The sequence below is a fragment of the Microcebus murinus genome, chromosome 18 (genome assembly GCF_040939455.1).
Source record: "Microcebus murinus isolate Inina chromosome 18, M.murinus_Inina_mat1.0, whole genome shotgun sequence".
Lineage (NCBI taxonomy): Eukaryota > Metazoa > Chordata > Mammalia > Primates > Cheirogaleidae > Microcebus > Microcebus murinus.
The window spans coordinates 49,723,590-49,745,731 of NC_134121.1; the positions used below are offsets into that span (position 1 = coordinate 49,723,590).

The 22,142-nt window shown below is 36.5% G+C and overlaps 1 protein-coding gene across 12 annotated transcripts in view; it reads right to left on the minus strand.

The window, feature by feature from the left end:
• Positions 1-22,142, minus strand: part of BPTF (bromodomain PHD finger transcription factor) — a 137,636-nt gene that overhangs the window by 58,486 nt on the left and 57,008 nt on the right. For 10 of the 12 annotated variants that reach the window (XM_075994689.1, XM_012747364.3, XM_012747370.3 and 7 more), the window contains 4 exons: positions 13,366-13,554; positions 8,590-8,777; positions 6,406-6,761; positions 5,666-5,797 (listed from right to left, as the gene is read on the minus strand). In XM_075994689.1, coding sequence (XP_075850804.1) covers positions 5,666-5,797; positions 6,406-6,761; positions 8,590-8,777; positions 13,366-13,554 — 865 coding nt within the window. The remainder of the gene's footprint in view (positions 1-5,665; positions 5,798-6,405; positions 6,762-8,589; positions 8,778-13,365; positions 13,555-22,142) is intronic. The other 2 variants (XM_012747366.3, XM_012747362.3) reach the window with 1 other exon arrangement.

A 22,142-nucleotide genomic window follows, 5' to 3' on the forward strand; every position in this document is an offset into this window, starting at 1 on the left:
GGTAGACTACCATTTGTCCATCAGCATTACTGCTTCCAAAATTTTACTGGTGCTGTATTCTCTGCTGTTCTCCCTGTTCCTGTGGGTCTATAATGTAAAAATCCTTTTGCCATAGCTTTAGAGAAGAACAGCGAACAAAAATCAATGTGTTTACTTAATTTGTTGTTTTAACGCAGACTATTTGTATACATGAAAGCGATTGTTCAGTATGCTGCCCACCTTATTTTTCATTTTGTTTCTGATAGTCATCCAGTTAATTTTCTTGGGTTCCCTAAGTACATGATTAGAACAACTGCATATGATATAATAATTGTGCATATATCTTTCTAATATTTATATGTTTTATTTCTCTTGGCAAATTGCACTGGCCAGTACTTTCAGGAAAAGTTAAAATACAGTGTGTTAGTGGGCATCTTTATTTTGTTCCACCAGAATGTTGATGGGAATGCTTCAAAACTTTCACCAAAAAACATGATAATCTGGTTTGAAATACATCTTTACCCAAAAAAACAAAAAAAAAAACCAAAAAAAAAAATGACTTAATATATTCCTATTTAACTAAGAATTTGTGAAAACCAAGAATAATGAACTTAAGACAAATACCTTCTTGGCATCTACTGAGATGATCAAAGTTTCCTTTCTTTGACTTCTTAAAATAGCATGGTATTAATAATCTCCTAATATTGGACAAGTCTTCCATGCCTAGAGTGAAGCCAATTGAGCCATGGTTTATTATTCTTTTAATTTACTCCTGAATATACTTGCTGATATTTTAATTTCTTGTATATGCATCTATTTGCTATTATTAATCAATGATAAATATTAATAAGGGAGATAGCACCATAATTTTCTATTTACCTATTTCTACTTATCAAGTTTTATTAACAGTCTTATACTAACAGAAATAAGAATCTGCAAGATTCCTTTTCTTTTTCTATTCTGGTGGAAGAGTTTAAATAGAATTATCTGGCTCTTGAAATTGGAGTAAGAACTTATGAAATCATCTGGTTCTGCCCATCACCTTACTGACAGGTGCAGTGATAAATAGAACCAGAAATCCTTTTTCCTAAGAGTGTGGCCTTTGCCCTAATGGCTGAGATCAGTGTGGTCTCTCCTTCCCAACTTTTCCCCACTACCCAAAAGGAACTCGGTGGGGCCCTTTCTCTGTGGATGTAGGAAGCCTGAATACTATGTTAGTGGACCCTGTGAATGTTTTAAAATCCCCAGTGCTAATAAGAGAGAATCAGAAATACTGGTTAATGTGCCCCTTTTTTTTATTCTTGATACTGGTTATTTGTGCTTTCTTCCTTTTCTTCCCCTTGATAGTCTTATCAGAAGTTTGTAAACTATAGTGGTATCTAAAGTATGTTTGTTTTCTATTTCATCAAATCTGCTCCTAGCTTTAATATTTCCCTTCTTTGGTTTGACTCCTTGAGATCTACCCTGCTAACTAACTTGCAGTTTTTCCTTTTCTAACATAAGCATCAAAGGCTATCAATTTCCCCTAGAATCTCTTTAATTGCATCCCACAAATCTGAATGTATATAGTACTTTCATGAACATCCAAATCAAAATGTTTTCATTTCATTAAAATTTTTCTGTGACCTTTGTTATTTATTAAGTTTCAAGCATATAGCCCTTGAATTGCTTTAAACTTTTACCACAAATGTCTATAACCCTAAACAATATTGTAACATTAGCATACATGTTTTTATGGAACATTATAAGGAACATTCTTCTACATGTCTTCTCATGCACATATGGTAAAATGTTTCCCTATAGTATTAGGTAGGAATTGAACCTTCCTTTCTTTCTTTCTTTTTTTTTTTCCCTGAGACAGAGTCTCACTCTATCCTGGTTAGAGTGACACCTGCAATGGTGTCATCATAGCTCACTGCGCCTCAAACTCCTGGGCTCAAGTAATCCTCCTGCCTCAGCCTCCCAAGTAGCTGGGACTACAGGCACATGCCACCACGCCCAGCTTTTTTTCCCTATTTTTAAGTAGAGACCAAGTCTCAATCTTTCTCTGGTCTCAAATTCCTGACCTCAAGTGATGCTTCCATCTCAGCCCTCCCAGAGTGCTAGGATTACATGCGTTGAGACACTGTAACCCAGCGAACCATATTTTTAACTGTTTTTACCAAACTGGTCTCTATTACTCTCTTGTCAGAAATGTATCACAATTCTCTTCCTATTATATAACTTCTTTGTCAATATTCTTTAAATTTCTGACAATCTGATGCATGTGAAATAACAGCCTCTGGGTTTAATGTGCACTTCCCAATTTACCAGGGAGGTTAAGCATCTTTTCATCTTTCTTATTATTTGCATCACAATTAAAGATGGTTTTTTAGCCATATATGTTTACATCTTTGGCCTTTTTGCTACTAAATGATTTGATTTTTTTTTCTTATTAAACTGCAATTCTCGAATATATTGTGGATACTAACTTTTTTTCATTACAATAAAACAATAAAAATATCTTCAACTGGTCCATGACTTAGTCTTCTAGGATGAGATACTATAAAGCTCAAAAACAACAGAAAACAACTATTTACTGATATACACATATGTGATCAAACTACATAGTAAGAAAAAGGGCATAATAAAACACAAACTTACAGATTGTGATTATCTCTCAGGAGAGGTTAACTAATGTGAGTGGAAAACAAATGTAATAATGGTAATGTTCATATTTTTAAGTTAGGTGGTAAATTCACAGGTGTTCATATTATTACCATTATAGCTTATATGTTACAAGCTTATATATATATATGTTATTTGTTAAACATTAAAAAAGGAAAGTCACCGGGCGCAGTGGCTCACGCCTGTAATCCTAGCACTCTGGGAGGCTGAGGCGGGCGGATTGCTCGAGGTCAGGAGTTCGAAACCAGCCTGAGCAAGAGCAAGACCCCGTCTCTACTATAAATAGAAAGAAATTAATTGGCCAACTAATATATATATATATATAAAAAACTAGCCGGGCATGGTGGCGCATGCCTGTAGTCCCAGCTACTCAGGAGGCTGAGGCAGCTGGATTGCTTGAGCCCAGGAGATTGAGGTTGCTGTGAGCGAGGCTGACGCCACAGCACTCACTCTAGCCTGGGCAACAAAGCGAGACTCTGTCTCAAAAAAAAAAAAAAAGAAAGTTATCTGTAGTATGTGCAGACACACATATGCACACTCATTCCCATCTGATAGATACAGTGCCTCCATTACATATGTCTAAGGAGATACTGAATGAATCAGGAAGGAAAGAAAAACAATCAAGAGAAAGAGAAAAGGAAGGAAGTATGGAAGGAAGGAAAGAAAGCATAAGAAGAAAGAATGCTAAGAATGGAAGGGAAAAGGGAAGGAAGGGGAAAAGAAATAAACAGAGAAAGAAAGGGAGAGGGAGGGAGTGAAGGAGGGAACTTTCTTTACTCCAGGGTCATAAAGATAATCTCCTATATTTTCTACTTGAAGTTTTACAGTTTTGCTTTTCACATTTAAGATTTACTATACCTGGAATTGACTTTTGTGTTCGGTATAAAAGAAGAGAATATGATTTTCCACCAGTATGGAAAACTAATCACCCCATCACCTTTTATTAAATACTTTGTTCTGGGCTGGGCGTGGTGGCTCATGCCTGTAATCCCAGCACTTTGGGGGCCGAAGTGGGAGGATCACTTGAGGCCAGGAGTTCAAGACCAGCCAAGATAATAGGAAAACCTCATCTCCACAAAAAATTTTAAATTTAGCCAGGCATGGTAGTATGTGCCTATAGTCCCAACTAATCATGAGGCTGAGATGGGAGGATGGCCTGAGCCCAGGAGATTGAGGTTGCAGTGCGCTATCACTGTACCACTGCACTCCAGCCTGAGCAACAGAGCAAGACCCTGTCTCCAAAACAAAAGAATGAATAAACAAATAAATACTTTGTCCTCTGTAATGCTACTTGTATCATATATTACATTGTCATATATGGTTGGTCTCTTTCTGGACTCTCTATTCTATGCCATTGTATTTGTTTATCTGTGTATCTATAACACAGTATTATTAGAGCTTTCAAAAAAATCTTGCTATCTGGCAGGGCAAATCCCTCTACTTTGTGCTTCAAATTTACCTTTTCTATTATTGGCCCTCTCTGTATAAATTTTTGAATCATCTTGTCAAATTCTACAGAAAATCCAACTAAAAGCTTTAATGTTACTGAGATTAATTTATATATTAACAGGATAAAAACTGACATTGTCAAGACACTGAGTCTTCCTATATATGAATATGAGATATATTTCCATTTTTAAGCATTCTTTAATGTTTTTCAATAAAACTTTATAGTTTTCTCCAAAGAGATAATTTACCATTATTCTAAAAGTATTCTGGGCCGGCCTATTCTGGTTCACACCTATAATCCTAGCATGCTGGGACGGTGAGGTGGGCAGATCATTTGAGCTCAGGAGTTCGAGACCAGCCTGAGCAGGAGTGAGACCCTGTTTCTACTATAAATAGAAAGAAATTAACTGGCCAACTAAAAATATATATAGAAAAAATTAGCTGGGCATAGTGGCACATGCCTGTAGTCCCAGTTACTCAGGAGGCTGTGGCAGAAGGATTGCTTGAGCCCAGAAGTTTGAGGTTGCTGTGAGTTAGGCTGACACTACGGCACTCACTCTAACCCAGGCAACAGAGTGAGACTCTGTCTCAAAACAACAACAACAAAAAAAACCCCTTTATGAATAAAATATTTGTTTGAATTTCTAATTATTTCCCTAGGATCAAGTCTTACAAGTTTGTTACTTATCTAGTTTGACCATAATACTGCCAGAAGTGGAAGTGCTATTATTAATTTCTAATTTTCCTGAATAATGGTCCCTAATTTTTTAAAAATTCAGAATGTTCTTTTTTATATCATCTCTTCATCATAGTAAAATAGAGTTCTTCTGTATATATTACCAGTGGGTCATAGTAATATAATTCACAAAATAATTTTATAAATCTGAAAAAGCTAATTAGCAGTTCTAGTCACAAGAACAAATCAGGAAGAAAATAATACCTAGATTAAAAAAAGTGAATTCTATCTTCCATTAGAATGTTTAATACTTAAAAACAGATCTATAAAAGGCATTATTTAGTAATTTTAAGTTAAATTTAATTATGAGAGTTCTAGTTGGCAACACATGGCTTGGCTTTATTTCTTGTTGCCAGAATGACAGCTGCTTAGTCCACCAACACACGTTTCAGGATGATCCCTGAAGGGCTAAAAAGTAGTTTCAAGTCACAAAATTTATTTAACTATCTGTTCAAGTTGTGTAACTCTAGGTCTATATGGGAGCTGCATGATCTTCCGCCAGACACCCAACTCTAAAAAAGGATATAAATCAGATCCTTAGCATAGTACATGGATTCTACAATAAATATTCAAAAAAAAGTGTTCTTTCTATTCAATAAAAATGCTAGTTACTTTAGAAAGCGTTTACAATTTTTTACCTGATCTTTTGATCTTCATCACAATCCTGTATCACAAATAAGAACTAATGTTCATTCACGTTTACATCTTACAGAGGAAGAAAATGAGGACAAGAGTGAAGTCTTTAACATGACCTCTTAAATGCATTAGCTTTCATCATTAACAGACTAGTGTTTCAAAAGGGAGTCCAATATTCAAGGCTCAGAATTCACTTACCTGGTATGCCCTAAAGATTCTCGCCATATTGGTAGCATCACAACGGGTTTTACTGCACACTCCAAAATAGCTAAAGCCAATGCAAATTCTCTTGGTTTACTACACATTTGAACTGCCTTGATCCAATTCGCCCTATATTTCAAAAGAAAGGAAAGAGATTATTTCACTTGGTTGACCTTAAATTAAATGTACAATTGTAGTTTATCATGACTCCATGTTACAGTACATATGTTTCTAGGCTAAGCATATTTAAATATAAATATACTGCCACTGTAAGTTTCTACCTCATAGAATCACAGATTTTAAACACTGAAAGGAATTCCAGAGCTCATTTAGTCCTTCAACTCCTTAAACTTTCTACAGAGTTTTAGAACTTTGGCCTCCACTTGATTCCAGGGATAGACTGCACAGAAGCTCACACCTGTAATCCCTCCCAGCACTTTGGGAGGATCACTTGAGGCCAAGAGTTCAAGACCAGCCTGGGAAACATACTGAGACCTGATCTCTCCAAAAAATAAAAGCCAGGTGACACAGCACACATCTAAAAGACTCTGCCCCTAGAAATGGCAGTATTGGTTCAGTAACTGAGATGTACACTCCTGCCTCCAACCTCTTCACTGCTGATCAAACTGACTTCATTCAATTCATTGGTAATGATACTTTAAAGTATATAATTACAACAATAATTTTATAAATATTTAGTGTATCTTCAGCAATAAGTGAACCTTAGTTTCCTTTACCTGTGTGAAGCCCAATTGGGATGAAGAAAGGATGAAGGGATGTTGTTTTCTAGCTGGGTGATAGTCAGTCTCAGAGTGGATATGGTAAGAACTTTGGACCCATGGACAGAACCATTCCATTTGAACTCTCCTGCTGGAGTCAAACAGAATTTATGTGCAAGATGCCTTCTCTTATCATGATCTTCTCTGTGCTGGTGCTTATTCAAAGCAAATGAATTGGTAGAGTATTGATTGTGGTAGACGCGATACTTCCCTTCTTGACCCAATTTAAAATAATTGTTGATATTTCCTTTCATGACCACTTCCTTTTTCGTGCTCAACCGTGAAATTTCTCCTTGAGAGTTAACTACCAGTACCTGACCAAGAAAATAAAAGGACTCCATTATTTATGTCAAAGATGTATATTGTCTGATCAACTTTCTTTCAATAATTATAATTAATCATTCCAAATAAATCAAGATACATCTTATGATGGAACTTTTGAACTTTAAAAGCTAAGTTAAAAGCTAAAGCTAATTGTTTGCAATTAAACAACCAAGGTATGCCTATAAAAACAAAATTAAAATTAATTACCTATTATCTGTCAGATACTATTGACTACTTTCATGTATCTGAAATATACACATGAAACTATATGTATAAATCATTTACTTATCATCATTTCAAGTTTGTAACATATACTTCAGGGACAAAGGAGGGCATCACATGTACTAACCCTCCAAAAATATATTCCTAAAAATACCTTCTCTTCTGCTCCTTTTATCATTCCAGCTTTAGTATAAGAGCCCGTGGATGCTTTAAAATAGTGTTTTCAAACAGCTGACTCCAACCCTGTAGGGAACTATGAAATAGTGGGGTCTTATTCAGCTTTTTAAAAAATTAAATATATGGCCGGGCACGGCAGCTCACGCCTGTAATCCTAGCACTCTGGGAGACTCAGGAGGGTGGATCGCTCAAGGTCAGGAGTTCAAGACTAGCCTGAGCAAGAGCGAGACCCCGTTTCTACTATAAATAGAAAGAAATTAATTGGCCAACTAATATATATAGAAAAAATTAGCCGGGCATGGTGGCACATGCCTGTAATCCCAGCTACTCAGGAGGCTGAGTCAGAAGGATCGCTTGAGCCCACAAGTTTGAGGTTGCTGTGAGCTAGGCTGATGCCACGGCACTCTAGCCCAGGCAACAGAGTGAGACTCTGTCTCCAAAAAAAAAAAAAGAAGAAAAAAAAGAAATATAATAGACTAGACTAGAAGAGAAAATATCAGAATAATTCCCACATAGTAAGGTAAAACACTATTTCAGGAAGTTTTGGAATGTGTGTACCAGATTGCTATGAAAAACCGTGTATCTCACTGAGGGTCAGAGTCAAAAGGAAGCATGAGGACCAGCCACGGTAGCTCAGGCCTATAATCCTAGCACTGTGGGAGGCCAAGGCAAGAGGAATGCTTGAGCTCAGGAGTTTGAAACCAGCCTGAGCAAGATCGAGACCCCATCTGGACTAAAAACCAAAAAATCAGCTGGGCATTTGTGGCATGTGCCTGCAGTTCCAGCTACTCCGGAGACTGAGGCTTGAGCCCAGGAGTTTGGCGCCACTGTACTCTACCCAAGGTGGCAGAGAGAGACTTTGTCTGAGAAAAAAAAAAAAAAGCAAGTATGAAAGCCACTGATTTACAGCAGCTACTGTGATATTAAGAACATGGCATATTCTTGCATATCTACCCTGCAATTAATTCTCAAATCTGGGCGACACAGTCATGGCCATTCTATCACCACAACAAGTGTGAGCAGAGATATTCACAGTGCTGGTTCTGATCATGGTCAGAGAGGGGATGCCATGCTGTCCTAGGCACTGAACTGTATCAAGGAGTAAGCCCCATCCTTTAACTGCAGATTTGCCTAAAGTGATCATACTTAGAACTGAGGGGTAAATCACCTATAGCTCTTTATTAGTCCCATAAATAGCCTACTCATTACCATATCATCCATTTATAGTATTTCTATGCATGTGGGTATGTCACTATACTTAACATAAGCCTAATACTTCTACTCTTGTTACCCACTACAGTTTTAGAAATGGAGAAAATACAGTTCAAAAGTAGGTCTACAAACTTCCCGCCCTTATTTTTAAGGTATGGTAATTACTTCACATTCCAGAGATTTTTATTTTCAACAGACAGAACACACCTCTTTGCCCTCTTTAAATAATTTATTTGCTTCATGGGCTGCAGCTGCCACCTGCTGGCTCTTCAGCTGACTAAGTTTGCTATCTGGATTCCGCAATCTGGTGATAATTCGGGTTGAGCCAGAAGCTCCTCTTCCCGCTCCAGGAGACTCACTCATCTCCTCATTAGACTTCTCTGATTTGAACTCACCTATTATCAGTGAAAAAGGCACAAATTAATTGATGACAGTTAAGTAAATAATTGTAAAAACGACACCTTATTTTTTCAAAACCATTCCTGGAGTATATGATGCCCTTGAATAGCAAAGCAAATGTCATTAATTCTTAAGTCTTTTACTTAAAAGAAAATGTCAGAACTTTACTGTCAGTCATCTACTATTTCACAGAAAATTTAAACACACTAGATTATCTATTTCAAAGCTCATCTATTAGAAAGCAGTAAGGGCTGCTACAAATTTACAAGTAACAAACATATTAAGTCAAAATGCACACTAAAAAATCTTGCCTTATATATTCGGTATGGATTTCTGTATAGAAAGGATATCATTAATTTTAGGAAGATTTCCACTGAAATTCTGTTTAAACACCTAATAGTTTTGAGCTTATAAATGTAAATGCCAAGTGAATTTTCCCCTAGGGAATCTAAATAATTATCTGTGTATGCTTATTAACATAAAAAATCAATAAACTAGGTTTTCAAAACACAATAAAGACCTCTCAACATTTTAATAGTAACTTAATTTTTTAAAGTAACAAACTGAACTGCCTAGGAGCAATTTCAGCTTTATACTCCAAATCTCACTTTTGCTGAAAATTTCTATACATGAAAAAAATTTCTATACTTTGCATTGCTGTTCAATTTTCATTGACCAGTTACATAAGATCTGATTTTTCCTTTTTAACTTAAAGTTTAAAAAAATTAAAATATTACAGCAAATGAAAGGACAATTTACTATATTATTATATAATAATGATGGCATTTTAATTAAGTAGAGAAAAAAGCAGCATCGGGAAAACTGCCTATACATTTTTTTGGGGAAAAAAATGAAGACAATTTTGTAAACGTTTGTTAATTTTATCCATTTTACATTCCTCTTCTTTCCTGTGGGAAGATGCTTTTCCTCTACATTTCAATCATATGATTCTCCCAGGGCTGCAAAGAAAGTACCTTGCCTCCTTTAGGGTAAGCCACAGGACTTAGCTTGACCAGACAAAGCACACCATTAGCTGGCCACAGTGATGGTCCCAGCACTGGCTACATAGCCCAATCCTGTCAGCAACCTATTCCAGTTCTTTGGATGTGGAGACAGAGAATGGGTCTTCGCTTTTTGTATTAGTGAGCAGGAAAGGTATAAATTAAGAGTTGGCTACTTTTATTCCTAAAGCACAGAGAAAACTTTCAAGAACAGGAAACAAATCTATCAATAACATCAAACAATAAGCCCCATCACAGAGGAAAATAAGAGAAAAATATGAAAGGGGAAAACTGAGAAGATCATGATAGCCTCTTTTAGCTCCCTGGATCCAATAATGCACTTGAGGCTGTCACCACTCTGGACTTCCCAATTGTATGAACCAGTAAAATTCCCTTTTTGTTTTAAGCAAGTGTGATGAAAGTCTATCAAAACCATTAAGTTCTAAATAATGCAATAGAGTATTTTAAGATTTTGGCTCCAAAATACGGCACTGACTAAATCAAGATGGAGTGGGAATACCGAATATTTTGCTACCCGAAGCTGGAAAACTAGTCACCTTTGATGTTTAGTAGCAAAGCAGTTATTCAAACTATCAATTTTCTCTTGGGTCTCAGATCATGAAGTTTTAGACTAAGATGCTGAACTATGGTAGCTTCTTCTTAGGACCATCTATAAAGTCCTATAATAAAGATTTTATAGATGTTGTTTGGTCTAGGTTGCATTTGCTGAAAACAAAGAGAATGGTACAGTGCTTTTTAAAGAAGCCCCTCAATTCAGAGCCAACAATCCAATATTGCTCAGAGTCAATCCTCCGCCACTTGCTAAATTTAAAGCAAATTACAGAAACAAAGAAAATTCATCCCCAGGGGCAAGACCTGAAGGTGCAGAGAAAGGGAACTAGGTTGAGAGTACAGGTCCTTACTGAACACTCTCTGCTCAAAGGCCACATTCCTCCTATAAAGGAGTGAATCACTGTAATGCAGCCTGGTGGCAGAGTACGGCTCTGCCCCAGCCTCTGCAGCTCATTGTTAACTGATGCCAGTAGGCAGAAGGCTAGACAAACTCTTCATCTGAGGGTTACAGCTATTGGTCTACCTACTAAGCAGACAAACTAGGAAACTAGAAGGGTTCACCTTCAGGGAGCCTGATGCAAGTTACTGAGCATTAGGTACTAGCTGGGTACCTAGGAAACTGTAAGGGAGTGCTACTGTCAGAGAAAATGCCAAACCTGCCGAATTAGGATGTATGATTGTTTAATCCTCCAGCAGTCCTCAGCAACCCACCACCAATAACAGCCAACAGGAACTAGGCTGCTAAAACAGAGTGGCCTCTAAAAGGGGAGTCTTCTCATATGCTTCTCACCTTTCACCATGGCCATCCTCCTGGCAAACCAACCACATCTAGATTTGTCAAAGAACACCCTCCACTATCAGGATAATGAGTGTTACTTACAGGCAGTTAAATTCAAAATGTGGCTCATGGATTGTGAGATTAAGATAAGCTACATCAAGACCTGTCAAAATTAATGCACAAAACACAGAAATCCTACATTTGGGTCTAGATACAATTATGATTTTTTTTCTTTTTTTTCCAACACATTTTATTTATCCATTTGCTGGACTTGTTCTCTGTGCCATAATATAAGTGGGAAAGAGATTTTTGAAAACGTTTTCACTTGTGGTTGAGACCTTTGCGTTGTTAGGCAGAGGCATTTCTGAATTGTAAGTATCAAGAAAAATGTGAGTATACATGCATGTGCTGGGCTACCAAAGGGTGGAACTGTGGATATTAACTGTGTTCTTACCTTTGCAGCACCCCTCCTTCTTTAGGAAACCATTCCTACCCCACTCTAATCATACACTTTTGCTGGAGCCATCAACCATAATACCTTGCCTGCCCTGGCCACTGGAGTGGTAACAATATGATCCAAGATAGACCACTCAAATTCCTTCCTCAAGGACTTTGATTTGGAATAGGAGTAGAGGCCCTGCCTTTGGGTCGGAGACCTTGGAAAGACAAGAATACAAATTGCTGGTGCCATCTTGCCAGCCACTTGGGAAAAGCCTGTCTGTATTAGAAGAGAATGAAGTTAACACACAACATATGTAGATCACAAAGAAAGAGAGAAAGGATGACAGAAAGAGATTTGATACCTGGGAGTCCAATTATGTCTGATGAGGCCTGGATTTAGCAATTATATGAGTTAATTAAATTCCCTCTTCACATAAGCTAGTTTAAGTTGGTTTGGACAGCTGCAATTTTCAAAATCCTAATTAAAATAGATCTCTACCTTATACCATACCAAAAATATACTTTAACAGAGTAAAAACAAAGTTAAAGGAATATTATGAGAAATTACTATGAAATATATGCATATTCTTGGAATAGGGATGATCTTCCTTAATAAAACAAAAAAATCCAGAGAAGCCCTAAAGATTGGTAAATTTAACTATATAAAATGTAAAAATTTCTGTATGACAATAGAGAGTTTAAAACAACAAACAATTCAAGTCACTTTGGAAATGTAAAAAAAAAAAAATAAAACAACAAACAATTACTAAGTAATTACATATAAAATAGAGACTAATAACCATAAGAAAGCATTCCTAAAACTCATTAAAACATAACAAAACTCAATAGTAAAAACTGAACAAGAGTTATGAATAATCAATTCACAGAAAATTCAACACACACATGAAACTCAACCACATTAGTTAGCAGGGATATATACATTTTTAAATGAAGTACTTTTCACCATTGGCAAAACTGATGATGTTGAATTTAGGTGAGAGAATGGGTAAATAGGTACATAAACTATTGGTACAGATCCCTTTTGATGTACAATTAAGTAGCAAGCATTACTATTTCTTAAAAGTACCTACCATTTAACCAGCAACTCCACTTACTGTTTCTATATTGCCAGAAATACTTGCACAAGTACCCACAGATATATGCTGAGGATATTAAAAAACAACACTACTTGTAATAATGAAAAAACTATTAACAGCCTAAAATGTTCATTAACAAAGAAACAGTAAATGAATTATGGTTCATCCGTATTGTGGAGTACCATGCAGCAGTTAAAAAGAATGAATTCAGTTTATAACATAAAAAGATTCCCTACATGTATTACTGAGTAAAAAAAAAAAAACAACAAAAAAAAACAAGATGGAGAACAATACATGCAGAATGATCCCATTTATAAAAACAACAACAAAAAAAAAACACCCAAAAACCTTTGAAACGTTTGTAAACATGCATATACCAATAAACTACAGAGATAAAGATCTAAAATGTTACACACCAAACCGGTGATGGTGGTTACTTTGGAGGAGGGGATATGAAAAGGATCTTCTATTTTTTTCCTTTGTGTGCATTTGTATTTTTTTAAACAAAAACAGTGAGTGCAAGTGCTACTTGTGTTTAAAAAAAAACAAAAAAAACACAGAAAATCCAAATTTTCCCACCCCCACCAAACTTTTATTTAAAAAAAAAAAACATTAAAAACTAAAAAAAAAACAAAACAAAAAACAAAACAAACAAAAAAGGAAGCTCCCTTTAACGGATGAAGTGTATTCTTACCTATCTCTTCTTGAATAGAGACAGGTGTATGGGATTCTCTTTCTCCATTTTCAGGATCATCAGCTGCCTTAGCAGATTCACTCTGGGAAGAATTTAGTTCACTGCTGCTGTTACTGTTTTCCAGATTAGGCTGGATAGAGGTAGTGGTAGCACTAGTGTTACTGTTGTCACATGTCTTGTTAGGTTCTTCTAGAAAAATAGAATTATCTGATTTTTAAATTGGAAATCACATCAAAAATAACTAATTGTCAGAAAAGACATATTTAACTGTTTTAGGGTTTCATTACAAAGCTGTATTTTAAAAAGAAAGGCTGTTCATGTATGAATAATGTGATGTATGAAAAAGAACTGGTAAGCAACATCCTACACGTTATTTATCAAGTCTCACAGGCTAGGAACTCACTGACTGTGTAGTCTACAGTACAAGGCAGACATTCTTTCAGATACCCAAGAGCTGAAGAATAACCCAGTGATATAACTATCTCACAAACTTACAGTGCACCAGATATTGTAAAAGTGGTTTTGGTGAGATAATATCTCAAAATCTGAAGTTAATATTCTTACTTTTCAAAAGTATTCACACAGTATCAGAAACAAAATTAAACAGAATTATTTATCTCTACAGTTTTCTGCCTTAATTCTATGCCCCCAAATTAATTAGAAGGTAATGTCTAAATGTGACCATTAATTTTAAGGGAAATTTAATAGAATCACTAAAAGTATAGTTCATAAAGGTATATAAAAATTAACACTACCAAAAAAGGAAAGCTTAAGTCTTTCGTGGTAGTTCAGAAATTAAGTTCCTTTCCATTCATTTTTGCCACTAATAAGATACTTTCAAATCGTCTAAAGAAAAAGTGGTTGACAGTATTTCTAATGTATAATGTTGCATTTGAGGGAAAAAACCCAACAACTTGATAGACATATGGGAAAATATATGAATAGTCACAAAGAAATGAAAATGGCCTTTAAGCATATGGATATGGAAATATGCTCAACTTAAACTAAGAGGAATGCAATGTAAAACTATATGGCGGAACTAATACTCAGCTATCAGATTGGCAAAAATTCAAGTCTCGCAATAAACTAAGGTTGAGAGGGTTAGCAGGCACTTGCACACAATGCTGTTGAAATGCAAAATGGTAAAAAGTAGATAAAAGGGAACTGACAATATCTAGAAAAATAACATATACATTTATTTAATGTAACAATCCCATGTCTAGAAATCTATCCCAAAATACTGAATTACAAATCTATAGAGCTATTCACTGAAACATTATTAATAATAGTAAAAGACCAGTAACAAACAAAATGTCCACCAATAAGGCACTGGTTAAATAAAAGACGGTACATATAATGAAATATCATGCACCATAGCAAGGATTGAGAATAATCACTATGTTCACATGTGAAATGACCTCCAAGATTAAACGTAAAAAGAAAGGTTCAGGCCGGGCGCTGTGGCTCACGCCTGTAATCCTAGCTCTTGGGAGGCCGAGGCGGGCGGATTGCTCAAGGTCAGGAGTTCAAAACCAGCCTGAGCAAGAGCGAGACCCCGTCTCTACTATAAATAGAAAGAAATTAATTGGCCAATTGATATATATATAAAAAATTAGCCGGGCATGGTGGCGCATGCCTGTAGTCCCAGCTACTTGGGAGGCTGAGGCAGAAGGATCACTCAAGCCCAGGAGGTTGAGGTTGCTGTGAGCTAGGCTGACGCCACGGCACTCACTCTAGCCTGGACAACAAAGAGAGACTCTGTCTCAAAAAAAAAAAAAAAAAAAGAAAGGTTCAGAACAATACTTATAGTGTTAACTTTCATGTGAGAAGGGGAGAAAAAATATGAATTTATGGGTATATTTTACTTTATGAAAAACAAAACACTGGAAGAATAACCAAAAACTAATAAAAATGGCTGCCAATAAGGGAAGAGAAAGACATGGCTACTTAGGGAATGAATGGAAGTGAAAATTCTCTGAATATCTTGTTACATAGTTTTAACTTTCCAATAAGGTAAATGTCTATATTTTCAAAAAATTAAAGTTACAAATGCAATACCTAAAAATTGAAAACAATTGAAACAAACAAGTAATTGTATATTAAGTTGTGCATAACCACAGAGGCCAGAATTATTTCAAGTGACTTTGGAATACAGTATTTTCACTGTAGATCCTTACTAGAAAAATATTATAAGAGGCCGGGAGCGTTGGCTCACCCCTGTAATCCTAGCACTCTGGGAGGCCAATGCAGGTGGATCACTCAAGGTCAGGAGTTCAAAATCAGCCTTAGCAAGAGTGAGACCCCCGTCTCTACTAAAAAAATAGAAAGAAATTAATTGGTCAACTAAAAATATATAGAAAAAATTGGCCATGGCCGGGCACAGTGGCTCACGCCTGTAATCCTAGCACTCTGGGAGGGCAAGGTGGGCAGATCGCTTGAGGTCAGGAGTTCAAAACCAGCCTGAGCAAGAGCAAGGCCCCGTCTCTACTATAAATAGAAAGAAATTAATTGGCCAACTAATATATAGAGAAAAAATTACCCAGGCATGGTGGCGCATGCCTGTAGTCCCAGCTACTTGGGAGGCTGAGGCAGAAGGATCGCTTAAGCCCAGGAGTTTGAGGTTGCTGTGAGCTAGGCTGACGCCACGGCACTCACTCCAGACAGGGCAACAAAGTGAGACTCTATCTCGGGGGAAGGGGGGGGGGAATTGGCCAGGCATGGTGGCACATGCCTGTAGTACCAGCTACTCGGGAGCCTGAGGCAGAAGGATTGCTTGAGCCCAGGAGTTTGAGGTTGCTGTGAGCTAGGCTGACATAACACCACGGCACTCTAGCCCGGGCAACAGAGTGAAACTCTGTCTCAGAAAAAAAAAAAAGGAGGAGGAGGAGGAGGAGGAAAGAAAGAAATATAGTATAAGGACAAATAAAGAACTGCAAAAAAAAATCTTAAATGCTATTCAGTAGTCTTACTGTTAGCAGTAATATTGGTATTATGAAAATATTGCTACATATAAAACCATTTATTATTATTAATGCACATTAGGATATGAATATCCTCTATCAAGATAAAGCAAATGCATAACTGAGTTATTGTTGTTAGAAACTAAGGCTTCCAGTGTAAGATAAAGAGATACAAGTGTAAAAACAAACTATGTATGCAATCCTCAATTGGAATTTGAAATGTCAATACAAACTGATCCTTCTTTTAAAAAATACCATATTTCTTAACACTACCCACCAAAAAAGCCAAGCGGCAGTGAGAGCCCAATAGAAATAAATACCCCTGGGCCCAGACTGTGGTCTCTAAATGTCATTCCCCCCTAAAAGGAACTGGGATTTCCTAGAGGAAAGAATGATTCCAAATCGGGGGTAGGAAATGTGCAACATAAGTCTCAGACACCTTATTATGCCAAAAAGCAAGGAAGTCCTTGACAGAGTACTGGAGTTATAGCAAAAGGACTCAAAAGGCCAACATGAAGGGGCCCCCAAGGGTCATGAGAAGCAAAATAAATGATAACTGCAACTGACTGAAACAAACTGAATGTATAAACACTACTGAGTTCAAGCTGATACTCAGAGAAAGCCACACTTTCCTCCAAAAGTCCACAACTCATCAATCATCATTGAAGACAACTAGGCCACCAACTGATTCCGAAAATCAGAATTTAAGAGAAATAACGAGGCATTTCTTCTACCATCCCTGCTCTAACTATATTTCAGGGTATTCAAATCATCTCAGTTAATGAGGGAAAAATTTTTACAGAAGAATTCCAGTTAAAACAATAAATGATAGAATCTCCATATTATAGCCTCCAAACAGTAAATGATTTTGGAAAGATGACCAATGAATGAGAGGTTAACAGAGAACCTTACAATCTCACCACCTGAACTCACTGATCAATCTCAGCATTTCTAAAGGTAGAACAGGTAGATGTTGTGAGACTTTTGATGTGATACGGTGTGAGTTATCCAGCACATAGCTCATGAAGTAGTCTTGCCAAAAACAGTTAAAGCTGAATCTAATCAAGCCTTCAGAAGAAACTAAGCAACGCCATAAGGAAGAAAACAGACAAATTCTGAATATGGAACATTCCACAGGAAGACGACTAGGATTCTTCCACAAGCCAACAATATACGGGGAAAAAAACAGTCTGGGAAGGGGAGAGTGCTCTACACTAAGAGACTCAAAAGCTATAAAACCACATGCCATGTCACGTGTAGATCTTATCTGGAGTTATTTCAAACACACCAAGTACTTTCTAAAATAAAAAAAATTAAAAAAGACATTTTAAAGTAAAGAAATTTGAATATGGTCTCGATATTAGGAGATATAAAGGAACTGTGAATTTTATTAAAATGATGGCACTGTAATTACTTAAGAAAATATTCACATTCTTTTAATTTTTTAGAGGCTTATGTAGGTTTGATATAATACGATGTCTGGGATTTTAAAAAATATCTCAGTAGGAAACAATCCAAATTCACATCAGTAGGAAAGGGGATAAACTGTGGTACAGTCACACAGAGGAACATTACAACATAATGAATAAAAAGAACTCCAGCAACATATACATTAGTAATGTAATAAAATGAAAAATTTAAGTTCCAAAAAGTTACATTTAACACAATACCTTCGCTATAAAGTTTTTAAAAAACTAGAACAGAAATATTAACATATAATTTTTAGCAAATAATATACACCAACTCAATGAGGCAAGAGTATGAGGGTCCTGGGAGGCCAAGGCAGGCAGATTGCTCGAGGTCAGGAGTTCAAAACCAGCCTGACCATGAGTGAGACCCCGTCTCTACTACAAATAGAAAGAAATTAACTGGCCAACTAATATATACAGAAAAAGTTAGCCAGGCATGGTGGCGCATGCCTGTAGTCCCAGCTACTCGGGAGGCTGAGGCAGAAAGATTGCTTGAGCCCAGGAGTTTGAGGTTGCTGTGAGCTAGGCTGACAGCACGGCACTTACTCTAACCTGGGCAACAAAGCAAGACTGTCACAAAAAAAAAAAAAAAAAAAAGAGAGTATGAGGGTTACACATCACTTTGACTTCCAGTATAAACAGTCTCAATTCTACAGAGTTTCCCTTATAAAATATGGAAAGGACATATTAGTGAACACAGGATTCAGGATAACGGTCACTTCAGGTAGTGGGGGAGGGGCAAGGGGATGAGCTTGGGGAGTTGGACACAGGTTAGTTTATAAATTAGAGTTAGATTTTTGTTTTGGGTGATAAGTTCCTAGGTGTTTATTTCATTTTTAAAGATGAAAGTTTTATATGGCAGATAGAAATGACAAATTTAAAATCTGACAGCCACCAAAGAGTAATATGATTAACTTACCCACGTTGGAAAAATGCATAAATTTGGAAGAAAACAGATGTCTCACACAAATAACATCAAATTTCTTACTCATTATTCCTTTTACAGCTATAACAGATCTAGACTTGTAAAGTACAGTATTCCTAATTCATAATGGTCTAAAAATCATCTTCTGAAATAATGAAATAATATATATAGATAGCCCTCATTCAGGAACTGTTCACAGTTCAGAATACATCCTCTCATAGAAATAAAAGAAAAGGTGATTAAGTCCTGAATCAGTCCATAAAAATGCTTTTTAGCCCATAATATAGTCCAAGAATGGTTTTACTAAGAAAAAAATTCTGGGGTAGGAACTTAAGAAGTTTTAACCATACACATTTCAAAATACTTAGCATAACGGCCTTACATGCTATTAGGAAGGTAAAGGTACATCATAAAAGAACAGGCAAGCCTTATCCAGTTACTCTGATCTAAAACACTATTAATCTATTGAAAACAAGCTGAGTTCAAATTCCATCCATTTAAAGTGTTAATGAGCTGAGAACTACTGCAAACCTATTTCAGTTTAGAATACTGAATTCGCTTTTTTTTTTTTTTCCTTTTTTTAAGACAGGGTCTCCTTCTATCACCCAGGCTGGAGAGTAATGGAATGATCACAGATCACTGCAACCTCAAACTCCTGGGCTCAAGAGATCCTCCTGCCTCAGTCTCCGGAGTAGCTAGGAAAATAGGTGTGCACCACCATTCACAACTAATTTTTTATTTTTTGTAGAGGCAGAGTTTCACTCTGTTACCCAGGCTGGTCTTGAACTACTGTCCTCAAGCCATCCTCCTGCCTCAGTCTTCCAAAGTGCTGGGATTACCAGGTGAGAGCCACTGATTTTTGAAAATGATTGTTCCAGATCTCTTCACCTCTTCATTTCATTAGGCTATAGAATTAAGGAAATCTCAAGCATTTTCTTCAAAGCACCATAAAGAAGGTAACACCTACTAACATGTACATTTTAATACTCATAGTCCAAATATTCTAGCCCTATAGCAAATACTATAGGTTTTGGTATTCACAATGCTATTTTCACTGGACATGACAGACACTACAGTTTTCTTGTAATAAGGAAATTTCTGTAGTTAACCCTGAAACCAAAATTATATATAGACCTTGATCTTCAACTACAGAACACAAACACCAAAGCCTATTCTATCTAAAACATCAAGTCTCCGCTTAAAAAACAATTTTTAAGCAAAAATCTACAAAGAGAATAAAGTAATTTCTCTACCTGAAGTTTATAAAAGGGATATTTTTTAAAAAGGAAAAAAAAATGAAGTAAAATAACCAGAATGTATTGTACAATTAGAAACTAAAAATAAAAATATTTAAGAGAATAAGAAACAAAAGAGTATTTAATGAAAGCACCTCTAAAAGACAATAATGATCAACTCACTGAGGTAAAGGTATGTGGGTAATATTTCACTTTTATCATCCAGTATTTTTTAAAAACTCTCATATCCACTGAATTTTCCTTACAATAAGAATTCAAAACTAAAGCAAAGTACTATCTTTTAAGGTACCATTATCCCAACAAGATATAGGTTAAATCAATATGTTCTTATAGGTTCAACTTCATAGTTACAGAGTTTCAAAATGTCCAAGGAAATATTGTCAGAGCAAGTACAGAGTTATGGAAATGAAGTGAGTTTTATCTGCTAATGATACTTTCCTAATCCCAGGCATTAAACCTAGAGGCCTTATGTAAATAAACCAAATCCTCTTTGCATTATATGTCTGAATATAAACGTACATAGTGGATTTGAGTTCAACATGCTAGAAAGACATATGCTACTCTCCCCCCTTATAAATTTAAAAACTGAAGACTCTACAAAATGTTTCTAATGTAAAATCCAGGACAAAAAATATAGTTCTGAAATTGAGCCTTTTGTTAACTATAAAGAAGTTGGCCGGGCGTGGTGGCTCACCCCTGTAATCCTAGCTCTCTGGGAGGCCGAGGCGGGTGGATTGCTCGAGGTCAGGAGTTCAAAACCAGCCTGAGCAAGAGCAAGACCCCCGTCTCTACTATAAATAGAAAGAAATTAATTGGCCAACTAATATATATAGAGAAAAAATTAGCCGGGCATGGTGGCGCATGCCTGTAGTCCCAGCTACTCGGGAGGCTGAGGCAGGAGGATGGCTTGAGCCCAGGAGTTTGAGGTTCCTATGAGCTAGGCTGACGCCACGGCACTCACACTAGCCTGGGCAACAAACTGAGACTCTGTCTCAAAAAAAAAAAAAAAGAAGTTACACTGAATGCTGAACAGCATACTTGCTATATGGGGCAACATTATCATTTACATGAACTAAATAAAGTGAAATGTCTGGAACTCTGGAGGGAAAATGTAAGAAATAGGTATTGGAAGATCAACTTTTTAAAGTGATATTACCAATTTTTCCTCAAATATTGCTCAATTTTTTAGGTTAGTCTTTAATCTGAGCCACATAAAATGTTTCTGAACACTGATCATACCCAATATAATGGGTATCATGAAATGTGTCCATTTTTCTTATGTTCTCACTCCTGTAATTTTTTTAGGCCATAAATTTGTCACTTTTCCTTTGCATAATATCTTATAATTATTACATATGAAAATGACAGTGCTCACTGACAAGACTTCCTTTTAAAATAAAGCATAGGCCAGGCGGGCTGGCTCACACCTGTAATCCTAGCACTCTGGGAGACCGAGGCGGGAGGATCACTCAAGGTCAGGAGTTCGAAACCAGCCTGAGCAAGAGTGAGACCCTGTCTCTACTAAAAATAGAAAGAAATTAATTGGTCAACTAAAACTATGTATAGAAAAAATTAGCCAGGCCTGGTGGTGCATGCCTGTATTCCCAGCTACTCGTGAGGCTGAGGCAGAAGGATCACTTGAGCCCAGGAGTTTGAGGTTGTTGTGAACTAAGCTGACGCCATGGCACTCTAGCCCGGGAAACACAGTGAGACTCTGTCTCAAAAAATAAATAAATAAATAATACCAGCCCCACACAAACTACTCCAGTCCCAACTCAGTTTATGAAGCCAAAATATTCTTGATACCAAAACCTGACATAACATTGTCGTGACATTATCAGGGAAGGAAAATGCAAGCCAATCCAACTCATGAAAGCAAATGTGAAATACCTAAACACATTTAACTGGGTGCAATAATACATCAAACACATCACAACCAAGTTGCATTTACTCCAGGAATATGATATTGGGTTAACATTCAAACATCAATGTAGGAAATTCTGCTTCTAGTCAAGGTGGAGAACTGGATTTACCCTCCTGCATGAAACAACTACAGACAAAAAACCAGACCATTTAATAGAAAATGAACAAAGAAACTAACAGGGCCTTTAAAAAAAAAAAGGACATCTAAATTAGAGAGACAGAAAGACAGAGAGAAAAAATGATT